A 23,215-nucleotide genomic window follows, 5' to 3' on the forward strand; every position below is an offset into this window, starting at 1 on the left:
TTTGGGGACACGGTTACGCTGGCTTCATAAAGTCATTGAGAGATGTTTCCTCTTTGAGACAAATTATTCCAAATGATTGAAAGACCGGATGGTTCTTCAGATGTGCGTCAGCTGAAGACGCCTGAGGCTGGAGATTTGGGGACTGGATCTTGAGTGGTTATAGGGCTTTGTCGGTAAACTGAAGGACGGCAGGACTCATCCGGTTTTCTATCTCGTTTCCCTACTTGGCCAGAATGCTGCGCTGAGAGGACCTTAAGAGGAAAGAGGGGCGAAAATGCGGGACAAAAGTCACAGGCTGGAGGGTCACTCCGATCCAGCCGTGAGAAAGACACGCGAACTCCGCAGCGACCCTCCCGTCAGGAGCGAGGGGACGCTGCCACTCACCGGGGGTCGGGCTACCAGGAGCCGCGAGGCCAACGTCCCGTCCGACTCAGGGGTCCCCAGAGTCAGAGGCGGGGGGTATGGGGCGGGGGGTGTGTACGGAGGTCCGCGGTCAGCCTCGCCGCAGCATCCACCGCGCGGGGACTCTCTCCCTCAGACCCTGACATCCGTCCGCTCTCGACTTCGCGGCGGGACGGGTACAGGCAGAGACGCGGACGACCCCGGGAGACATATCTGGGGCAGGGGACTTGACCCAACGGAGGACGAGAGAACGTTTGGAAAGTACGGGACCACGACGAGACCGAGCCGTCGGGAGGGAAGCGGAACTGACCAATGGGAGTGCGCAGCTGAGGGCGCCGCAGAGTCCGAACGAAGCCGCGATTGGGATTCTGGGAGTTGTAGTCATGCGGCCCGAGCCTCAGACCGTCCACCAGGCACAAGTATTAAAGAAAGCCAGATTTAGGGGATAACGGTTACACCAGCCTTGGCCACCAGGTGGCGAGGTGGAACACCTAGAACCTAGAACCTCATACTTACTCCTAGTTACTGGTGCCACGCTCAACAAACGGTTGCACTGGGCGGCTCCAGAAATTAGGCGTCCCTGGCCAGGCCTAGGCGGCACTGACACCTTATTCTCACTGTAATTCCCAAAACTTCCCGATAAGCTACCGTCCGGGAAGCATTGGTTGGAGAATTTTGGTTATATTAGAGAATCATGGTTGAGCCAACAACGTCCACCAGGCGGCGCACGAGGACACCTTGAGCCTCGAACTACCCCTCCCAGAAGGCACCGCGGTAAAGAGATCGGCCAGGATGTACGGACGCAGTGGGCGGCTCCAGATACTTAGCTAGAAACCGTGCCTTCTGGGAGTCGTAGTCATGCGGCCAGAGCCTCAGACCGTCCACTACAGACACAAGTATCAAGGAAAGCCAGACTACATTTCCCAGAAGCCGGAGCGGCGCTGGTTATCCTCACGTCGTTCTCTACAGGCCCTGTGCGGCAACGGGCATTCCGGGACGTGTAGTCCAAACTCCCCTGCCACACATAGGCCGCACCGAGAGACCGTTTTCTCAGTATGATGACCAGAGCCTACCGCTGGGCGAACGCCAGGACCTCAAAAAGGGCGCCGAATGTGGCTGCGCAGAGTCGGCGAAAACTGAGGATGAGAATTCTGGGATTTAGGGGAATAACGGTTACACCAGCCTTGGCCACCAGGTGGCGAGGTGGAACACCTACAACCTAGAACCTCATACTTACTCCTAGTTACTGGTGCCACGCTCAACAAACGGTTGCACTGGGCGGCTCCAGAAATTAGGCGTCCCTGGCCAGGCCTAGGCGGCACTGACACCTTATTCTCAAAACTTCCCGATAAGCTACCGTCCGGGAAGCATTGCTTGGAGAATTCTGGTTAGAGAATCGTGGTTGAGCCAACCATGTCCACCAGGCGGCGCACGAGGACACCTTGAGCCTCGAACTACTTCTCCCGGAAGGCACCGCGGTAAAAGAGACCCTCAGGATGTATGGACGCAGTGGGCGGCTCCAGATACTTAGCTAGAAACCGTGCCTTCCGGGAGTTGTAGTCCGTTGTCACGGGCCTTTCTGCATTCTCAAAGAGCTAGGGACTACAGTACCCAGAAAGCCATGCGGCAGTGCAGTCGAGCTCTACGGACTTACCCTCTTCAGCGGCAGATTAGAAACAGCCCCACCCTCACAAATACACTTTTTCGAATAAAAATAAATGTCACGATGTGCTTTTCATATGTGACAAAGGCACATATTTCAATGTTATGTCCATGCTTGGCTGTTTTTATCGAATGGTTAATGAAGTGTTTCCCGGCTGACGCAGTCTCGTCCTTTTTTCTGACTCTGAAAATGAAATCCAGGGAGTAATCAAACGCTGCCCTCAGCCCTCTGCCTCCCCTCTTCTTGGTTTTGTCTGTTTCTCGGCTAGGTGGGGGTGACGTCGGCAGGCGCCCCATGTTGGGGGTGGAAAGCGAATACTTATTACGGGTACATAAGTATGGATGCGGGGACAAGAACGAACGACAAAAATTGACCGGCGATGCTGTCCTGGGAGCTGCGCAAGAAAACCCCGCGTGAACGTCAGGGAGCTACAGTGGGGGCCCACTAGCGCCCGCGCAAACCCGGCGGTGGGGGGACGAGGATGGACGTCGCCACGTCTTGAGGTTTCACGAAGGCGTGCGACGTGGGAGGCTTCCGGTGTGGCCGGGGAAGTCTGCGAGACCGAACCCCGATCGCAGCCCGGCAGCCTCGGTCCCAGTCGGGTGCGGGAGGAAAGCGGTTAACAATCGGAAGGTCGCGCTCCGCCCTCTGGGAGATGTAGTCAGACGCGGCCGGGCCGATGGCAGCCGTGGCATTTGTGCCGCGGTCTGACGATCAATGGGGAAGGGTCGGCGGGGGTGAGACTCGACTCCGCGGGATTCCGTTCCCTCCTGCTGCGGATCGACAGTGCCGAGTGGTGCGGTGTGGCAACCCCCCGGAATAACCGTCAGTGAGCGCGCCGCCCTCTGGGAAATGTAGTTCGGCGACTGTGGGCGCAGGCGCATTCCCAGGCAGTGGCGGCGCCGCCTTTGTCCGATCGTCCCGTGGGTAAGTGATATCTGGGGTGTCTGGGGCGAGGGAGGCCAACCCAGGCGGTATCCGGGATCTTCCCTGGGGTCTCGGCCGTGGTACCAAGCTGCACGTGTCTGTGCGGAGTCTCTTTTGCTGTTTAGGCTCGGGGAGAGTCGCTTCTGGAAACTGGGTGCCAGCGGAGTGGGCGGGACCCGGTTCTCGGAGTCCAAGGTTTCGAGAGGAGAGGTTGAGGCAGCTGTTCGACCCTCGCTTTGGGAGAGGGGTCACAGTCTCCTTTTTGGGTATGGTCACAGTCGGAGAGGCAGTCGACCGGGCCTTTCAGAGACTGGAGCCAGCCTAACCTGCATACCTCTTCTGCTTTAGTGGGACGTTGGGGTCCAAGTTTGGTGATGACCAAGGTCTCATCTGGAACCTCACCTTCCTGAGAGGCACAAAATATTAATCTCAGTCGCCTGGGACGGAGAAATCAGACTCGTTATATTGAACGCTTATTGATCTCTGACTGCATGCCTGGCACCGTCCAGGTTCCTTTACTAATTAGTATCACAGAGATTTAGATGTTCTGGGTGCCAGGCCCTGTCTTAGGTCCAGGGGCCTCTGCATAGACCCCCAACATGGTCTCCGTCCCCTGAAACCTACAGGGGAGATGATTTTTAAAAACCTATGAACACATCACTGAAGGCGGTCTCTCCCATCCAGGACACTGCAGTGAAGACGAGGCACAACAGGGCAGGGCAGAACTGAGCGCACAGTCACTCAGAGTCACAAAGGGAAGGTACAGAGACGAGGGAAAGGTATCCTATCTTGTGCCTGAGTTACTTTGGGGGAAAATACCCCGTGACGAGCTTACAAGGCACCAGGAACAGGTAGCGGTACCTGTGTCTTAGACTGTGACGCTCACTGAAACTCGAGGCTTCCCTGCCGGCAGCAGTCACCGTCAAGTGTATAACGCTGCTGCGCGCCGCTGTCAGCCCTTTTCACACTTAAATTCCGGCCATACCCATGTTGGGTTACACCCTACTCTTATGGGGAGTGGGGGACTGAGGCACACCACGCAGTTCCCAGGGACCCCAGACCTGTCTGGCTTTCTGTGATAGTCACGAATCGTCATCACCCTGGAATTCAGCTGCACTCAGCGGTGTGCCTCTTGCCACCCTAGTCCTGTTTTCCCGTCTTTGGAATGAGGGGGGACAGTTTGAGGTCATTCATCGGTAGCGCCTGGAATATCCCTGGGCACACAGCAGGCGCTCAGAAAACGCAAGCTGAGGTCTGCCGCTGTCAGGTCTGGCCTGGGTGCTGGGGTTCGCTTCTGGCACCCGGGCTCTTCTACCTGCAATCAGGGGACCTGCCGCGTGGGGTCTGTAGTCGGCACAGGGCCCGCTCAGTCTCTCACATCCCCTTTCGCCCAGCACTGCTGCAGAAGAGCCAGCTGTTCTGCAAGAGGCCAGAGGAGGGGATGACGGCTGGGCTCCTTGAGGCTGGGACCCCGGTGAGTACGCTGCCACGTGCTCGTCGGGCCAACCATACCTGAGAGAATCCTGCCACCCAGCGTGGCTTTGTCGTCATTCACCAACCCCTCTTCAGCCGGCTGAGGACAGTCATGTGTGATGTTTCAGGAGCAAGTGACCTTTGAGGACGTGGTCGTGGACTTCACCCAGGAGGAGTGGGGGCAGCTGGAGCCCGCCCAGAGGTCGCTATACCGGGATGTGATGCTAGACACCTTCGGGCTTCTGATCTCTGTAGGTGAGGAAACGACCAAGCCCCCAGCATGGATTCTAATTTTCTTGAGTTAAAAGTTGGAGTATGTCCAGCTGTTAGAGCAAATACCTCAGATATGACTTGGGCCTCAGGGACCAGACTGCTTTGGTTTAGAAAATGTCGCTTAGGATGTTTTCCATGTTTTCCAGTTAAAATTCCCACGTGAAAATGCCAGAAGCAGGACATCATGGGGTTAGAGGGACATACGCGGTCCCATATCTGCAGAGTCCTACACTAGACCTTGGTCTTGCTGCGTAGCGGTCAGGAGCCCCCACCCTCCTCACCTCCCTCTGTACCTCTTTCTGCCACCAATCACAGACGGGACCCTATAAAGGTGACAAGCGAGCTGCCAGGGTCCAGGACCAACAGAAAAGACAGGGTCTCCTTTCGGCCACCAGGCCCCATCCACACTGGTCGGCGTTGGCAGCAGACAGGGGCGAGCAGAGCGCCGACTGGCCGGCCAGGCCTGGGTCACGTGTAAACCCTGAGCGGGGCGGGGTCAGGGACTGAGAGTGAGGCAGATACGCTGGGTCCCATACCACGATGACTTCGGCCTCTCGGGGTCCCCAGCGACTTGGGACCTGGAAGACTGAAGGTGGAGTGGGCAGAGGGCGGGGAAGAGTCCTGGACACAAATGCTCACTCCCCGGGTCTCCCCCTGAGCAGGACATTGGCTCCCAAAGCCAGCTGTCATCTCCCTGCTGGAGCAGGAGGCGGAGCCGTGGGCGGCGGCCGACGGAGTTCCCGACGGTGTGTGTCCAGGTGAGCTGACAGGTGCAGGGTGGGGAGGAGCCCACTCTCCCCCGGGTGTCTCTCTCTATCTGCTCTCCGATTCCTTGGGACAAGCTGACTACTCGTTCTTAGGGAACGTTCCCCTGGCACCGTCCTGCTGTGAGTGTGACCAGGCTCCTGTCTTGGCTGAATCTGCGTTCGTGTTCAGGGACGGGCCACACAGTAACTAGCTGAACGATCAGTAATGCGAGCGAGACCACTGCAGGTGACGATGAATGCTGACAAAACAGAAGCACGTGCACGGGAGACACTCGAATGGGGGGGCAGGGTTGGCGTTGGGAGAGGAGGCCTCGCCTCTCCAAGGAGACGACGCAGGTGCGGAAGCCTGAACCGTGAGGATGGTGCAGCCGTGCGACAGTCCAGGAGAACAGAGTTCCAGGCAGAGGAGGCGAGCGCAAAGGCTGAGGTGGTTGGTGCCAGGTCTTGCTGCGTGACAAACAGCCCGATCTTAGCGCCGGAAATGGGAGAATCACTTCCGACTCGTGCATCCGCGGCCCGTGGATGTGGCCTGGGCTCTTCCAGGTGCCTGGAGCCTGGCTGGTGGTTCTGCTCCTCATACCTCTTGGCCAGCTCCTGAGACCAGGAGGCAACTCTGCAGCAAGTGGCAGTCCTGTCGCTCTGGCAGGCAGATTCCCACAAGTGTCAGGTCCTGACTGCGTTTAAGCCGTGGCCGATCACCAGGGCCAGGAGGGACGGCCATTGTGCGGGAGGGGTCCCGCAGGTTCTCTCCGGCCTCTAATGATGAGCAGCCTTTACCCGGTATATTAGTCTCCTGCCGCTGCTACTTCACATTGTTACAAACACAGTGCATTGAAGCAACGCAAACGATCTTACAGTTGTAGAAGCCAGAGATCCAAAACGGGTCCCAGGCTGTCCGCAGAGCAGCGTTCCTTCCGCAGGGTCCGGGGAGAATCCATGTCCTTTCATCGTGTAGCCTCCAGAGGCCGTCACGTTCCTGGACTCATGGCGTCCATCTTCAGCGTCCGCAGCGGCCGGTCAGGCCTTCACATACCGTGTCCCCGACTCTGAGCCTCCTGCCTCTCTCTCACTTTTAAGAAGCCTGGTGGCATGGGGCCACCAGCTAAGCCAGGGTGACCTCAGGCGGTGAGCTAACGTCAAACGATCGGCAACCGTAACTCCTTGGCACAAAGGTAACAGTGTCCTCACGGGTTCAGGGCGTAGGACCTGGATTTTTTTGGAGCCACAATTCTACCCGCCGTGCCCGGCTTCACCTCTTTTTTTGTTCCACTTAACTTTTCACGAGATGGCAACATACAGGGAACGGACCAACTTCCCATCTCTAGGCCAGTCCAGGGCCGGGTGGGGATGTTACACGCTGAGGACGTGGCTTCGCGGAGGGCCAGGGACAGACAGAGAGGCCGTCCCGCAGGACGTACCAGCACGACTGCCTGTGTGTCCTCATTCAGTGTGTCTGCTGACCCTGCTCTGGGTGAGGTACAGTGGTGACCAAAGCAGACAGAAGTCCCTGCGTGTTGGGGCTCCCAGTAGGGGAGACAGTAAAGCAGACGTGAGTGCTCTAACCCACTAGTCACTTGCACCCATGGTCCTAGCGAGAGGCATTTTAGCAGTTCGGTTAGGTGCTGCTTCACATCTGGGCTGAGGTGAGGTGGTGCGACAGCGACAGGCTGCCAGGAAGAGACTGGGTCTGAGCAATGCGACGCCCAAACGGCCCTTCCCACGCGGCGGCTCCTCCGTCACCACGCGGCGCTTGGAGGCTGCGTTAGCCTGGCCTGGCCGTCGCTCTGCTCCTTCCCAGCCTGGGCATCTGCGGTGTTTTCCTGAAGGCTCCCTGTCCCCAGCGTCGTCTTCTGCTCGAATTCTCTGTGCCCCCCGTGCCAACTCTATCCATGCCACTCACGCCCGCTCTCTCCCCTCTCTTGGTGCATCCCCTTCTTCCCCTGTTCTTCCCCTGGTTTGCAGTAGTGAGAGGCTCTCGTGCTCTGAAACTTCAAAGCTCTCAGCTTTATTCTTCCACCCAAGCACCTGCTAACAAACTTTGTGTCCTGGAACTGGGATTAAGGGACGTTTCCATTTTTGTTTCTTTCAGACTTTGAAACTGGGTCCAAAACCAGACCGTCAGCTCCAAAGCAAGACGTCCCTAAGGAACTGCCCTGCAGTGTCCTGGTAGGAAGGTTCCTGTGGGACACTCTGTGGGGCTCTCAGGGGGAAGGTGCTGAGGGCCGTGTCAGGCTGGCAGCCTTCACCCCTGTGAAGACATCCGTTCAGGAGCAGCAGCTGAGGAATGGGCTTGGGGAAAACTCAAGTCTGAGCCCCGATCTCCCAACTCGACCCATGACCCCTGAAAGACGAGGCTCCCACACGTGGCGAACACGCGGAAAGAGGGAGAATCCGGACTCAAAAGCGCGACCGAAGACTCGCGCAAAAGAGAAACCCTACGGATGTCAGGAGTGTGGCAAGGCCTTCAGTCACAGCTCTGCCCTCATCGAGCACCTTCGAACGCACACAGGAGAGCGACCTTACGAATGTCACGACTGCGGAAAAGGCTTCCGCAACAGCTCGGCCCTCACCAAACACCAGAGAATCCACACTGGTGAGAAACCGTACAGGTGCGCGCAGTGTGGGAGGACCTTCAACCAAATTGCCCCACTGATCCAGCATCAGAGAACTCACACGGGCGAGAAGCCCTACGAGTGTAGTGACTGTGGGAAGTCCTTTAGTTTTAGATCCTCCTTCAGCCAACACGAGCGGACTCACACGGGCGAGAAGCCATATGAGTGCAGTGAATGTGGGAAGGCCTTCCGGCAGAGCATCCACCTCACCCAGCACCTGCGCATCCACACCGGGGAGAAGCCCTATCAGTGTGGAGAGTGCGGGAAGGCGTTCAGCCACAGTTCATCCTTGACGAAGCACCAGCGAATCCACACAGGGGAAAAGCCCTATGAGTGTCACGAGTGTGGTAAAGCCTTCACTCAGATCACACCACTGATTCAGCATCAGAGGACGCACACGGGAGAGAAGCCCTACGAGTGTAATGAGTGTGGAAAAGCCTTCAGCCAGAGCACACTGCTAACTGAGCATCGGAGGATTCACACAGGGGAGAAGCCCTATGGGTGCAACGAGTGTGGGAAAACTTTCAGCCACAGCTCATCACTCAGCCAGCATGAGCGGACGCACACGGGAGAGAAGCCTTACGAGTGCAGTCAGTGCGGGAAAGCCTTCCGGCAGAGCACACACCTCACCCAGCATCAGAGGATCCACACGGGGGAGAAACCCTATGAGTGCAATGACTGTGGCAGGGCCTTCAGCCACAGCTCATCCCTAACCAAACACCAGCGCATCCACACCGGGGAGAAGCCCTACGAGTGTCACGAGTGTGGCAGGGCCTTCAGCCAGCTTGCTCCTCTCATTCAGCATCAGAGGATCCACACGGGGGAGAAGCCCTATGAGTGTCACGAGTGTGGCCGAGCCTTCAGCCAGAGCTCCCTTCTCATAGAACACCAGAGGATCCACACCAAGGAAAAGCCCTACGGCTGCAACGAGTGTGGGAAGTGCTTCAGTCACAGCTCATCGCTCAGCCAGCACGAGAGGACACACACCGGAGAAAAGCCCTATGAGTGTCCGGAGTGTGGGAAATGCTTCAGGCAGAGCACTCACCTCACTCAGCACCGGAGGATCCACACGGGAGAGAGGCCATATGAATGCAGGGACTGTGGGAAGGCCTTCACACACAGCTCCTCCCTGACCAAGCACCAGAGAACTCATACTGCGTGACGCCCTCCACACGAGCTCGGACATGGGAAGCCTTAAGCCATAGTTCATCTGTTACGAGACTTGACCCAATAATACTCATGAGCAAGAACACACACATATTTGTACACAACCGTCACACACAGTACACTCTTCAGATCATCCAAACAGTAGGGAAATGTGGAAGTGATCCATGAGGGCCCACAGCCTTGAGTGCTCACTAACATTACAGAACCCAAAAAGGAAGTGGGAAAACGAGTGCATTTGGTCTTAGTTTCTGTCCAAAGATCCACCAGATTCCCAAACAGGTTTTCAAAGTAGGAAGAAAAACAAAAAATGCCTTTCATTTATGTGACCCAAGTGCAATCCCAGTTTATCATTATTACACATCTTGGGGGTTGTTGGGGTTATGAATGGTATTCATTGACTCTTGATATTCCCTAAACAGAATATTGCACAGTGGTCCAGACATGAGTGACATCTTTATGGAATCACTATGCTTACTCAGATGTCTCATTACAAAATTTTCTGATATGTATGTAAATCTTTTGTTCAAGGTTTATATGGCAACTGGTCTCAAGATATGAATCACCTATGACGAAGTATCAGTGCGTTATTAACATTTTAAATTTGTATATTATTTTGTAGTAAATTAATCTTCATATGCCATAGATTTGAAAAGTTTTATATAGGAAGACTGGAAATGTAACTTTCATGTAGCCCTGTAGATTGAGATGGGTTTTGCTCTTCTGTTCTTGTTCTAAATTTTTTTACAGGACTTGGGCACGAGAAACACATATTGCCATTTCACAAAAAATAGATTTTTTTCCTGTAAGCCACCACCTCACGAACAGTAGCAATTTCATGTTGGAACCTTACATTTTGGAATATTTATCCATTGAAAGATGTACACATTAATCCCCTGAACCATTTTTTTTCATTAATTCTTCATACTGGTATTAATTAAGCATTTGATTTTATATAATTTAACCTGAAGATTTCTAGTGTTTCCCTGAACCCTAAATCCAGTAAGAGCAGTCTCTCTGGCATCCAGAACCCTAAAATGGTGACTCGCCACCCTTGACTACTGCCACACAGTAACAGTAACTCATACGCTCTGGGAGAGGATGTTTTTTCATACAAATACAATTGGGTCAGTCTTGCCTAATAATCCTCCGGTGGTTCCTACCACCCTTCAAGACCTACAGTATGAAGGTCCTGCTCTGTGCTCACAACGTGCTGCCCTTCTCAGGGCCTAGAGAACGGACTTTCTGATTCCTTCAGGGACCACTCCTGCCACCTGCCAGCCGGTTCATGCGCATATATCCTCCCATCTCTGACCCATGTACCTTTCCTGAGGAAACCCTTTCCAGAGACTTTGCAGTATACACGGCCAGCATTAAATTTCCGCTTCCTGGTTTCAGGGCTAGCACTCTCAGAAGACTGAACATAAGGGGCACTCTCTCTAAACTCCCTGTGGAATTGGGGTCCTTCCCTTACGACCTCATTTAAGGTATTTGCCGCCACAAAGGCCCTTTCTCCACACATAGTCCCATTGGGACTAGGATTTCAACCTATGGATTTGTGGGCGGGGGAACCCAACACAGTCTATAACTGAGGCTATTTGAGCATTTCTTCCCATGCAACTCTACTCCCGTCTAGCCAGGTTTCCACGTGTGATTTCCCTTTCTCTGTCCCCGTGAACCCCACCCGTTCTGTCAGCCCACCTGGGTCTCCTTGCCCTCCAGATTTTATACCTCGGGTCCTTGCACAGTACCCCATGATCTGTGGACAGAGCCCCATGGACTCCCCTGGGGATACTAGGGCCACCTCCTGCTTCCCTGTTGCTGCATTTCTCTTAGTGGTCTATGTCTCTGCATGTCTGAATGGGAGTTGAGACCCTTAACACAGACTCCCGGCCACTAATGCTTGTGCCTGCTCAGCTTCCCTGAGACTCACAAGTGCGAATGTCTGGCTATACTTTTTCTCTGTTCAACAAGTCCACTTGTGAGCTCTTCTATGTTTGGGGCACGCTGGTGGTTAGGGGAACAGCAACGAAATCCTGAAATCTGTTCAGTAGTTTTTTTTGGTGGGTGGGGTGGGGGTAGTGTTTTGAGAAAAGCAATCCTGAAACTATTTTAGTGGTATTTCGGAATTCAGCAAATGAAAATGTTGACTGAGTGGTGCTAGGGTTCTCACTATTGAGCCAGACTACATTTCCAAGAAAGTGCGTGTGTGGGACCAGCTTGTGCTGGAGACATGAAATTTCTGCTGTTGTCCAGGCTCCCCAGCCAGACCTCGGTTGCAGTGAGCCAGTTTAAACTCACTACAATTCCCAGAGCCTGCCATTCATTGGTCACCCCACTTGTGGAAGGGTGCAGTCGGCAGTTACCTAGAGTCTAGGAACCCTGAGGATGAGAATTGGGCGAGTTATAGGGTATCATGGTTATGCAAACCTTCTTCTCCAGAGAGTGCACTGTGACACCTAGAACCTCATACTATTCCCAGAGCCTCCGCGGTTCGGATGCCCCTCCCTACGGAGAAACTCAGTAATGGGCTCCAGTAAAATCGGCCTTACCTGGGAGCTAGGACTTTCTCTCGGAGTGGTATCCAAGCGACGCAGCCTGGCGTAGGCCATACTGAGACCCCTTTAAGTTACCATAATTAACAGTGGCTCCTATTGGGCAGGCCTCTGGACCTCTGGAATGTCGCAGTCAGCGCCTCGGCAGAGTCTGGGAAACCTGGGGATGATAATTCAGGGATTATAAGGGAACCTTAGTTATATCCTTGTCCACAAGTGGCAGACTGGGACACCTCGGACCTCGTGCTCATCCCAGAAAGCTTGCATTAGGATTGCCCCTTCTCAAGACAAAACATAGTTCGTGGCTCCAGAAAACGGTGTCCGGTGGGAGCAAGGACTTCTGAGAGTGGTAGTCCAGGCTCCACGGCCTGGTGTAGTCCGCACTAAGAGCTTTAAAGCACTATAATTATCAGAGGCCACTGTTAGAAGTTGGTCAACCCCACGGCCAGAAAGGCACCGTCGACGTTTACGCAGACTCTTGGAACACTGGTTTTGAGAACTCTGGGAATTACAGGGAATCATAGTTACACTAACCTGTCCACCAGGTGGCAGACCGAACACAGAAACTCTTACTACTACTCCCAGAAGAATACGCGGTATAGGTGCCCCTCACTTGGGAGAGACGATGTGGGCGTCACCTTGGAGCAAGTACTCTGGGAGGAGTAGTCCAGGTTCCCCTAGGCCGCACTGAGGCAGCTTTTACTCACTGTCATTCTTAGAGCCTCCGTATGGTCTGGCGACCCAATCTCCGAAAGAGAGCGGTCAGTGGCTCTACAGAGTTCAGGAAGCATGGGTTGGAGAATTCTGGGGGTTCTAGAGAATCGTGTTTTCAAAGGTCTTGTGCACCAGGTGGCACTCTCGAACACAGAGGCTCAAACTACTTCTCTCAGAAGGTGCTGTGGTATGGATGGTCCACACGAAGGAGCATGACAGGTTCCAGAGGCGATGTTTCCTCCTATTCTTTCTGGGAGGTTTTTCGTTTGTTTGTTTTTGTTTTCCAATGATCCCTGGCCAGGGTTACAGTCTCAAAGAGCTACGCACTACATCTCCCAGAAAGCCATGCGGCAGTCCGGTGGTCCTTTACGGAGTGTAACCTATTCAACTCCCTATTTCAAAGATTCCACTTTTACAAATGCATCAGGTGAAATAATGTCATAATATGATTTTTATATTCGAGAAAGATATATACTTAAATGTTATGTCTATAGCTGGGGATTTCTGTTATTGAATGGGTAAAGAAATGTGACCTGAACCAAACCCGTCCATTTCGGGATCCTGGAATGGAATCCAAGAAGCAATTGAACTTTGCCTTATTTACTTTTCAGTCTCTCTCTCTCTCTCTTTTTTAATTTTTTTATTTTTTTACGCTCTCTTCCTGTGTTTTATGTCTGTTCCTCGGCTACACGCGGGCGACTTCAGTAGACACCTTCATATAGCAGACATGGAGAGAATATGAGGGGAACAAAATGAACTCTTCTGGTGTCGGAACTCGAAATCCGATAACGAATAAACTGATGAGCGAGGACACATGAGTACGATACGTGCGCGCGAAACCCTGGGGGTTGAAGTTCGGCGCCTACTCGCGCAGGCACAGTCCTGGCCACGGAGCGGACCTGGTATTTGTACTCAGGTTCTACGAAGGAGTGCAACGAGGGCGATTTCGGGTGGCAAGTTCAGGGTGTGCTTAGCGAAGTCCGTAAGGGAGGACTGGGATCCCGGCCCAGCAGCCACAGTCGCTGGCGGATGAGGAAGGAACACGGAAACGCTCGGAGGAGCGCGCGCCGCACTCTGGGAGATGTAGTTTGGGGAGCCTGGGCTCCTGGTGTCGGGGAACATTTTGTGGCAGTGTAACGGTAAGTGGGGAAGGGTAGAAGCGAGGAGACTGAATCTGACAGGCAACCACGAGGTCTCGCTCTGATCCCCAGCCTTCCTGCTGCAGTGGGACAGTCCAAGCGGCAGGGGGCCACCCCCAGGCAACCGGAAGTGACCGCGCGGGCTTCTGAGATGTACTCCGGGGCTTGACTGCGCAGGCGCAGCTCTGGCCCGGAGCGCTCCGTGCTTTGTTCCGTCATCCCGCGCGTGAGTGAGATCGGTAGTGGCAGCGGTGCGGGACACTCACCTGGGCTGGGATCTGGGGTCTTCCGTGACTCTCGGCCGTTATGTGAACCTAGCCCCGCCCGTTTCTGTGCATGGAATCCTTTTTGCTCCTTTGGCCCGGGGAGAGTCGCTTTGGAGACAGCGGGGACTGCCCGAGCGGGCGTTGCGGGGTTTAGGGGATCTCAGGATCCGAGAGGTATTGGGTCACCGGTGCGGCACTGGCTTTCGCAGAAGGGGTAGGAGCCTCCCAGTTCGGGGGCACAGCAGGAGGGACAGCTGGCCCAGCACTTCGGAGACTGGAGCCAGCCTGACCCGCATCCCTCCCGTTTTAGTGAGACGTCCGGAATTCCGAGAGTGGGGACAACCGAGGTCCCACGACGGAGTCATTTGGAGCCTCACCTTCTAGGGGGCCCTTTGGTCCCCAAAGGGTGAAATGAGGAAGACCAAAAGCATAATATATTAACAGAAAAAAAAAAAACTCGTTATATTAAACTATTTAGCACTGACTGCATGCGAGGCTCTTTCACTAATTCATCAAACAGGGATTTAGATATTCTGGGTGCCAGGCCCACTCCTAGGTCCAGGAGCCTCTGCATAGACCCCCAACATGGTCTCCGTCCCCTGAAACCTACAGGGGAGATGATTTTTAAAAACCTATGAACACATCACTGAAGGCGGTCACTCCCATCCTGGACACTGCAGTGAAGACGAGGCACAACAGGGCGGGGCAGAACTGAGCGCACAGTCACTCAGAGTCACGAAGGGAAGGTACAGAGACGAGGGAAAGGTATCCTACCTTGGGCCTGAGTTTCTTTGGGGGAAAATACCCCGTGAGGAGCTTACAAGGCACCAGGAACAGGTAGCGGTGCCTGTGTCTTAGACTGTGACGCTCACTGAAACTCGAGGCTTCCCTGCCAGCAGCAGTCACCGTCAAGTGTATACCGCTGCTGCGCGCCGCTGTCAGCCCTTTTCACACTTAAATTCTGGTCATACCCATGTTGGGTCACACCCTCCTTTTATGGGGAGCGGGGGACTGAGGCACACCATGCAGTTCCCAGGGACCCCAGACCTGTCTGGCTTTCTGTGATAGTCACGAATCGTCATCACCCTGGAATTCAGCTGCACTCAGCGGTGTGCCTCTTGCCACCTGGCCCCGTTTTCCCGTCTTTGGAATGAGGGGGGACAGTTTGAGGTCATTCATCGGTAGTGCCTGCAATATCCCTGGGCACACAGCAGGCGCTCAGAAAACACAAGCTGAGGTGTGCCGCTGTCAGGTCTGGCCTGGGTGCTGGGGTCCGCTTCTGGCATCCGGGCTCTTAAACCTGCAATCAGGGGACCTGCCGCGTGAGGTCTGTAGTCGGCACAGGGCCCGCTCAGTCTCTCGCATCCCCTTTCGCCCAGCACTGCTGCAGAAGAGCCAGCTGTTCTGCAAGAGGCCGGAGGAGGGGATGACGGCTGGGCTCCTTGATGCCGGCGTGCTGGTAAGTACACTGCCACCCGCACGTCGGGCCTCCCCAGTCCCAGCCTGGGGTCCTCCCCAAGATCATTCTGGCCTCAGAGCCTTTGCCCTCACTGTGCCCCCTGCCAGGAGCGTCCTTCGGCCCACTCGCGTCCTCCAGATCTCCGAGGACCTTGCGGCTTGCCCCACCTGCCCCTGCTCCTCCCTCCATGTGAGGAGTCAGGCATTTCTTCAGCACACGGTTTGGTTCCATCTCCTGGCTCACTGTCTTCCTCACTTGGTAGATGTGATGAAGACACACTGCTCCGGGCACCGTTGCAGGCCTCACGGGTGCAGGAGCAGGTAAGGCAAGCAGAAATCTCTTAGAGGATGGGCTTGGGGACTAGGTCCTGACTAGAACAGCACCGGAGGCCTGCCTGAGGTGGTGGCCCATAAGCAAACACCTTCAGGAGGGGAAAGAATGAGATCAAGGCCCTCAGAAAAAATGTTCCAGGCAGAGGGACCAGCATGAGTACAAGTTCCGATTGGCATGGTCTAGAAGCAGATTTTTACTCAGAGCTTCTGGATAAAACACAGTCTGACACCTTGATTTTAGCCCCATGGGACCTGAGCAGAGAACCCAGCCATGCTGTGCTGGATTCTGACCTACAAAACTAAGATAATAAATGGCTGATGTTTCAAGACAGTAACTCAGGGTTAATTTGTTTTGCATCGAAGGATGACTGATACCGGGGAGGGGAGCATCTGCTTTCAGTGTCATGATTAGAAAGATCATCTCCATCCCAAGATTCTTTTTTAAAAATCATTTTCAAGGGCTTTGTCTCCTTCCTTTTCTACCTATACTTGTAAGGATATTATTTTGGCCACAAAGATGAGACAGGAATCCACCCTGACAGTTTTCCAGATGTTCCCTGTGCAGACACACTGCCACCCCGAGACACCTGCGCCACGGCAGGGTTCCTGGTGAACCCAGTACACCTTCTCTTGCCAACTACACTTATGTTGACTCCTCGACAGCATTTCTTATACATTTGGCTGGATAGAAATTTTTCATAGCAAAATTGCTGGAAGGTAGGGTTTTGTCCTTTTATATCCTAAGACACCTCTCTTCCTCCAACAACACCTCCACCCAACAGAAAAACCGACCCCGAATCCCCAGACATGAGACGCCCCTCTCCAAGCTTGGCCTTGTCCTTGTACACCAGCTCCACCTACCAGGCAGCCAGTGCCAGCCATGGCCTTGCTGAGGACACTCATGTGTGATGTTTCAGGAGCAAGTGACCTTTGAGGATGTGGTTGTGGACTTCACCCAGGAGGAGTGGGAGCAACTGACCCCTGCCCAGAGGATGCTGTACAGCGATGTGATGCTGGACACCTTTGAGCTCTTGGTCTCCATAGGTGAGGCCATGTCCAACCCCCCAGCATGGATTCTAATTTTTTTGAGTTAAAAGTTGGAGTATTTCCAGCCATTAAAGCAAATACCTCAGATATGACTTAAGCCTCAGGGACCAGACTGCGTTGGTTTAGCAAATGTCGCTTAGGATGTTTTCCATGCAAGTTAAAATTCCCACCTGAAAATGCCAGAAGCAGGACATCATGGGGTTAGAGGGACATACGAGGTCCCATAACTGCAGAATCCTACGCGAGACCTGGGTCTTGCTGCGTAGCTGTCAGGAGCCCCCATCCTCTTCACCTCCCTCTGCACCTCTTTCTGCCACCAATCACAGATGGGTCCCTATAAAGGTGACAAGCGAGCTGCCAGGGTCCAGGACCAACGGAAAAGACAGGGTCTGTGTCCTGGGTGCCCATCAAAGTCCCCTGGGTTGTCTCCTTTCGGCCACCAGGCCCCATCCACACTGGTCGGCTTTGGCAGCAGACAGGGGAGAGCAGAGCACCGACTGGCGGGCCAGGCCTGGGTCACGTGTAAACCCTGAGCGGGGCGGGGTCAGGGACAGAGAGCGAGGCAGATACATTGGGTCCCATACCACGATGACTTCGGCCTCTCGGGGTCCCCAGCGACTTGGGACCTGGAAGACTGAAGGTGGAGTGGGCAGAGGGCGGGGAAGAGTCCTGGACACAAATGCTCATCCCTGGGTCTCCCCCTGAGCAGGACATTGGCTCCCAAAGCCAGCTGTCATCTCCCTGCTGGAGCAGGAGGCGGAGCCGTGGGCGGCGGCTGAAGGCGTTCCAGACGGTGTGTGTCCAGGTGAGGTGACAGGCGCAGGGTGGGGAGGAGCCCACTCTCCCCCAGGTGTCTCTCTCTATCTGCTCTCCGATTCCTTGGGACAAGCTGACTACTCGTTCTTAGGGAACGTTCCCCTGGCACCGTCCTGCTGTGAGTGTGACCAGGCTCCTGTCTTGGCTGAATCTGCGTTCGTGTTCAGGGACGGGGCGCACAGTAACTAGCTGAACGATCAGTAATACGAGCGAGACCACTGCAGATGACGATGAATGCTGACAAAACAGAAGCACATGCGCGGGAGACACTCAAATGGGGGGGCAGGGTTGGCGTTGGGAGAGGAGGCCTCGCCTCTCCAAGGAGACGACGCGGGTGCGTAAGCCTGAACCGTGAGGATGGTGCAGCCGTGCGACAGTCCAGGAGAACAGAGTTCCAGGCAGAGGAGGCGAGCGCAAAGGCTGAGGTGGTTGGTTCTAGGTCTTGCTGCGTGACAAACAACCCGATCTTAGCGCCGGAAATGGGAGAATCACTTCCGACTCGTGCATCCGCGGCCCGTGGATGTGGCCTGGGCTCTTCCAGGTGCCTGGAGCTTGGCTGGTGGTTCTGCTCCTCATACCTCTTGGCCAGCTCCTGAGACCAGGAGGCAACTCTTCAGCAAGTGGCAGTCCTGTCGCTCTGGCAGGCAGATTCCCACAAGTGTCAGGTCCTGACTGTGTTTAAGCCGTGGCCGATCACCAGGGCCAGGAGGGACGGCCATTGTGCGGGAGGGGTCCCGCAGGTTCTCTCCAGCCTCTAATGATGAGCAGCCTTTACCCGGTATATTAGTCTCCTGCCGCTGCTACTTCACATTGTTACAAACACAGTGCATTGAAGCAACGCAAACGATCTTACAGTTGTAGAAGCCAGAGATCCAAAACGGGTCCCAGGCTGTCCGCAGAGCAGCGTTCCTTCCGCAGGGTCCGCGGAGAATCCATGGCCTTTCATCGTCTAGCCTCCAGAGGCCGTCACGTTCCTGGACTCATGGCGTCCATCTTCAGCGTCCGCAGCGGCCGGTCAGGCCTTCACATATCGTGTCCCCTACTCTGAGCCTCCTGTCTCTCTCTCACTTTTAAGAAGCCTGGTGGCATGGGGCAACCAGCTAAGCCAGGGTGACCTCAGGCGGTGAGTTAACGTCAAACGATCGGCAACCGTAACTCCTTGGCACAAAGGTAACAGCGTCCTCCCGGGTTCGGGGCGTAGGACCTGGATTTTTTTGGAGCCACGATTCTACCCGCCATGCCCGGCTTCACCTCTTTTGTTCCCCTTAACTTTTCACAAGATGGCAACATACATGGGAACGGACCAACTTCCCATCTCTAGGCCAGTCCAGGGCCAGGTGGGGATGGGACACGCTGAGGACATGGCTTAGCGGAGGGCCGGGGGCAGACAGAGAGGCCGTCACGCAGGACGTACCAGCACGACTGCCTGTGTGTCCTCATTCAGTGTGTCTGCTGACCCTGCTCTGGGTGAGGTACAGTGGTGACCAAAGCAGACAGAAGTCCCTGCGTGTTGGGGCTCGCAGTAGGGGAGACAGTAAAGCAGACGTGAGTGCTCTAACCCACTAGTCACTTGCACCCATGCTCCTAGCGAGAGGCATTTCAGCAGTTCGGTTAGGGAGCGGCTGTGCTGCTTCACATCTGGGCTGAGGTGGTGCGACAGCGACAGGCTGCCAGGAAGAGACTGGGTCTGAGCAATGCGACACTTGAACGGCCCTTCCCACACGGCGGCTCCTCCGTCCCCACGCGGCGCTTGGAGGCTGCGTTAGCCTGGCCTGGCCGTCGCTCTGCTCCTTCCCAGCCTGGGCATCTGCGGTGTTTTCCTGAAGGCTCCCTGTCCCCAGCGTCGTCTTCTGCTCGAATTCTCTGTGCCCCCCGTGCCAACTCTATCCATGCCCCTCACGCCCGCTCTCTCCCCTCTCTTGGTGCATCCCCTTCTTCCCCTGTTCTTCCCCTGGTTTGCAGTGGTGAGAGGCTCTCGTGCTTTGAAACTTCAAAGCTCTCAGCTTTATTCTTCCACCCAAGCACCTGCTAACAAACTTTGCGTCCTGGAACTGGGATTAAGGGACGTTTCCATTTTTGTTTCTTTCAGACTTTGAAACTGGGTCCAAAACCAAACCGTCAGCTCCAAAGCAAGACGTCCCTAAGGAACTGCCCTGCAGTGTCCTGGTAGGAAGGTTCCTGTGGGACACTCTGTGGGGCTCTAAGGGGGAAGGTCCTGAGGGCCGTGTCGTGCTGGCGGCCTTCACCCCTGTGAAGACATCCGTTCAGGAGCAGCAGCTGAGGAATGGGCTTGGGGAAAACTCAAGTCTGAGCCCCGATCTCCCAACTCGACCCATGACCCCTGAAAGACGAGGCTCCCACACGTGGCGAACACGCGGAAAGAGGGAGAATCCGGACTCAAAAGCGCGACCGAAGACTCGCGCAAAAGAGAAACCCTACGGATGTCAGGAGTGTGGCAAGGCCTTCAGTCACAGCTCTGCCCTCATCGAGCACCTTCGAACGCACACAGGAGAGCGACCTTACGAATGTCACCAATGTGAAAAAAGGTTCCGCAACAGCTTGGCCCTCGCCAAACACCAGAGAATCCACACTGGCGAGAAACCCTACAAGTGCGCGCAGTGCGGCAGGACCTTCAGCCACAACTCATCACTCAGCCACCATAAGCGGACGCACTCGGGAGAGAAGCCTTATGAGTGCAGTCAGTGCGGGAAGGCCTTCCGGCACAGCACACACCTCACCCAGCATCAGAGGATCCACACGGGGGAGAAACCCTATGAGTGCAATGACTGTGGCAGGGCCTTCAGCCACAGCTCATCTCTAAACAATCACCAGCGCATCCACACCGGGGAGAAACCCTACGAGTGTCACGATTGTGGCAGAGCCTTCAGACAGCTCGCTTCGCTCATTCAGCATCAGAGGATCCACACGGGGGAGAAGCCCTATGAGTGTCACGAGTGTGGCCGAGCCTTCAGCCAGAGCTCCCTTCTCATAGAACACCAGAGGATCCACACCAAGGAAAAGCCCTACGGCTGCAACGAGTGTGGGAAATGCTTCAGTCACAGCTCATCGCTCAGCCAGCACGAGAGGACACACACCGGAGAAAAGCCCTATGAGTGTCCGGAGTGTGGGAAATGCTTCAAGCAGAGCACTCACCTCACTCAGCACCGGAGGATCCACACGGGAGAGAGGCCTTTTGAGTGCAGGGACTGTGGGAAGGCCTTCACACACAGCTCCTCCCTGACCAAGCACCAGAGAACTCATACTGCGTGACGCCTTCCACACGAGTTCGGACATGGGAAGCCTCAAGCCATACATAGTTCATCTGTTAAGAGACTTGACCCGATAATAGTCTTGAGCAAGAACACACATTTATACACAACCTTCACACAAAATGCACTCCTCAGATTGTCCAAACAGTAAGGAAATGTGCAGGTCATCCATGTTGAAGGCCCGCAGCCTTGAGTGCTCACTCACTCTATTACAGAACCGAAAACGGAAGAAGGAAAATGAGTGCATTTGGACTTAGTTTCTGTCCAAGGATCCACCAGATTCCCAAACAGGTTGCAAAGTAGAAAGAATCACAAAAAATGCCTATCATTTATACAAACCAAGTGCCATCCCAATTTATCATAATTGCTCATTACACTTTTGGGAACATGTGGGATTATGAAGTTATAGATTGGCACTTGATATGTCTTAGAAAAAATATGGCAGAGTGTTCCAGACATGAGAGCAGCATCTGTATGGAATCACTATTTACTCAAATGTCTCATTAGAAAGTTTTCTTATATGTGTGTAAATCGTTTAAGGTACATGGCAACCAGTCTCACAATCTGAATCCCATGTGATAAAATAACATTGTAGTATGAACAAATTTTAACTTGGTTATCTGCATTATCTTGTAGTAATTTAATCCTTATATCCCCTGGATTTGAAAGGATTTGTATTGGAAGACTGGACATGTAAGCACCATCTCATGAGCTTCCATGTTGGAACCTTACATTTTGGAACATTTATTCCTTGAGAAATGTAAAACTTAATCCTCTCTTGAACCATTTTTCATTTATTCATCTTGGTGTTAAGCATTTATTTTTACATAATTTAACCCGAAGGTTTCTAGTTAGGAATCCAGTAAGAGCAGTCTCCCTGGCATCCAGAATCCTAAAATGGTGACTCGCCACCCTTGACTCCTGCCACACAGTAACAGTAACTCATATGCTCTGGGAAAGGACGTTTTTTTCATACAAATACAGTTGGGTCATTCTTGCCTCATAATCCTCCGGTGGTTCCTACCGCCCTTCAGGACCTACAGTATGAAAGTCCTGCTCACAACGTGCCGCCCTTCTCAGGGCCTAGAGAACGGACTTTCTGATTCCTTCAGGGACCACTCCTGCCACCTGCCAGCTGGTTCATGCGTATATATCTTCGCATCTCTGACCCATGTACCTTTCCTCAGGAAACCCTTTCCAGAGACTTTGCAGTATACACGGCCAGCATTAAATTTCCGCTTCCTGGTTTCAAGGCTAGCACTCTCGGAAGACTGAACATAGGGGGCAGTCTCTCGGACCCCCTGTGGGATTGGGGCCCTTCCCTTACAACCTCATTTAACCTTACTGCTATAAAGGTCCTTTCTCCACATACAGTCCCACTGGAAGTTAGGGCTTCAATCTATGGATTTTGGGGCGGGGGACCCAACACAGTCTATAACTGAGGCTATTTGAGCATTTCTTCCCATGCAACTCTACTCCCGTCTAGCCAGGTTTCCATGTGTGATTTCCCTTTCCCTGTCCCTGTGAACTCCATCCGTTCTGTCAGCGCACCTGGGTCTCCTTGCCCTCCAGATTTTACACCTCTTGTGTCCTGGCCCAGCATCCCATGGTCTGTACGCTTTCCAGCCCTCCCAACTCATCTGGGCCACCTCGTTCTTCCCAGTTGCTGTATTTCTCTCAATGGTCTATGTCCCTGTCCTTTGGATGGGAGTTGAGACCCTCGGCACAGACCCCCTGACACTAAAGCCTGTGCCTGCCCAGCTTCCCTGAGACTTTCAAGTGTGAACGTCTGGCTATATTTTTGTTTTATGTTCCACTAACCATCCGTGTGAGTTTTACAATGTCTTAGGCTGGGTGATAGTCAAGGAAACAACAAACAAATTCTGAAATCTTTTGAGTATGCTTTGTAGTGGTTTGAGAAAAAGCGATTTCGAAAATAGAGGTATTTTAGGATTTAATGAATATGATTTTGGGGTTTCTAGGGTTTTCAATATTGAAATATTGACAAAAATATGGAGTGTAGACTAATTGTATGTACCAGTGCACACACATACCTTTTTCTGCATATGTATGTGTTTGTATATGTGCCTATATACCCTATCTCAGCTGAAGGAACCCTAGTAGCATGCATACACCTGGCACTCAGATTTGACCCCCAATACTACCCCCAGACCCGTTCTCTGGGACTGGAGTAATGGCTGATTTCAGGGTTGACAAGAGTAGAAACAAAATGAACTTCGAACATCCTATACTAGAAAGGAAGAGCGAGTAAGAGAGAGTGCAGATATTATTACTTTTCTTTTTATACCTCAACGCTTCTCACTATTTGTGATAAGC

The 23,215-nt window shown here is 53.8% G+C and overlaps 2 protein-coding genes across 3 annotated transcripts; both read left to right on the forward strand.

Moving 5' to 3' along the window:
- Nucleotides 1-2,577: 2,577 nt before the first annotated feature.
- LOC120607132 (zinc finger protein 135-like) lies at nt 2,578-10,095 on the forward strand. Of its 2 annotated transcripts, XM_039868737.1 has the most exons (5): nt 2,578-2,992; nt 4,387-4,466; nt 4,594-4,720; nt 5,401-5,496; nt 7,595-10,095. In XM_039868737.1, exons 2-5 carry the CDS (start codon nt 4,434-4,436, stop codon nt 9,277-9,279), a joined length of 1,941 nt encoding a protein of 646 aa, XP_039724671.1. In that variant the 5' UTR covers nt 2,578-2,992; nt 4,387-4,433; the 3' UTR covers nt 9,280-10,095. The 2 variants fall into 2 exon arrangements, with proteins under 2 accessions (XP_039724671.1, XP_039724670.1); XM_039868736.1 differs by lacking the exon at nt 2,578-2,992 and having other exon boundaries at nt 4,001-4,466.
- Nucleotides 10,096-13,857: 3,762 nt separating this feature from the next.
- LOC120607135 (zinc finger protein 135-like) lies at nt 13,858-21,661 on the forward strand. The gene is made up of 5 exons (XM_039868742.1): nt 13,858-15,414; nt 15,492-15,734; nt 16,664-16,790; nt 17,503-17,598; nt 19,699-21,661. Exons 1-5 carry the CDS (start codon nt 15,106-15,108, stop codon nt 20,877-20,879), a joined length of 1,956 nt encoding a protein of 651 aa, XP_039724676.1. The 5' UTR covers nt 13,858-15,105; the 3' UTR covers nt 20,880-21,661.
- The last annotated feature ends 1,554 nt before the right edge of the window (nt 21,662-23,215 follow it).

This window comes from Pteropus medius, unplaced genomic scaffold (genome assembly GCF_902729225.1).
Source record: "Pteropus medius unplaced genomic scaffold, Ma_sr-lr_union100, whole genome shotgun sequence".
NCBI lineage: Eukaryota > Metazoa > Chordata > Mammalia > Chiroptera > Pteropodidae > Pteropus > Pteropus medius.

Excerpts from the sequence above, each read along its gene's own strand:
- LOC120607132 (XM_039868736.1), top strand. The coding sequence starts at position 4,158 with ATGAGGGGGGACAGTTTGAGGTCATTCATCGGTAGCGCCTGGAATATC. Across the intron at positions 4,467-4,593 it reads TCCTTGAGGCTGGGACCCCG|GAGCAAGTGACCTTTGAGGA; the intron begins GTGAGTACGCTG and ends GTGATGTTTCAG. Across the intron at positions 4,721-5,400 it reads CGGGCTTCTGATCTCTGTAG|GACATTGGCTCCCAAAGCCA; the intron begins GTGAGGAAACGA and ends CCCCCTGAGCAG.
- LOC120607135 (XM_039868742.1), top strand. The coding sequence starts at position 15,106 with ATGAGGGGGGACAGTTTGAGGTCATTCATCGGTAGTGCCTGCAATATC. Across the intron at positions 15,415-15,491 it reads TCCTTGATGCCGGCGTGCTG|AGCCTTTGCCCTCACTGTGC; the intron begins GTAAGTACACTG and ends TTCTGGCCTCAG. Across the intron at positions 17,599-19,698 it reads TCCAGACGGTGTGTGTCCAG|ACTTTGAAACTGGGTCCAAA; the intron begins GTGAGGTGACAG and ends TGTTTCTTTCAG.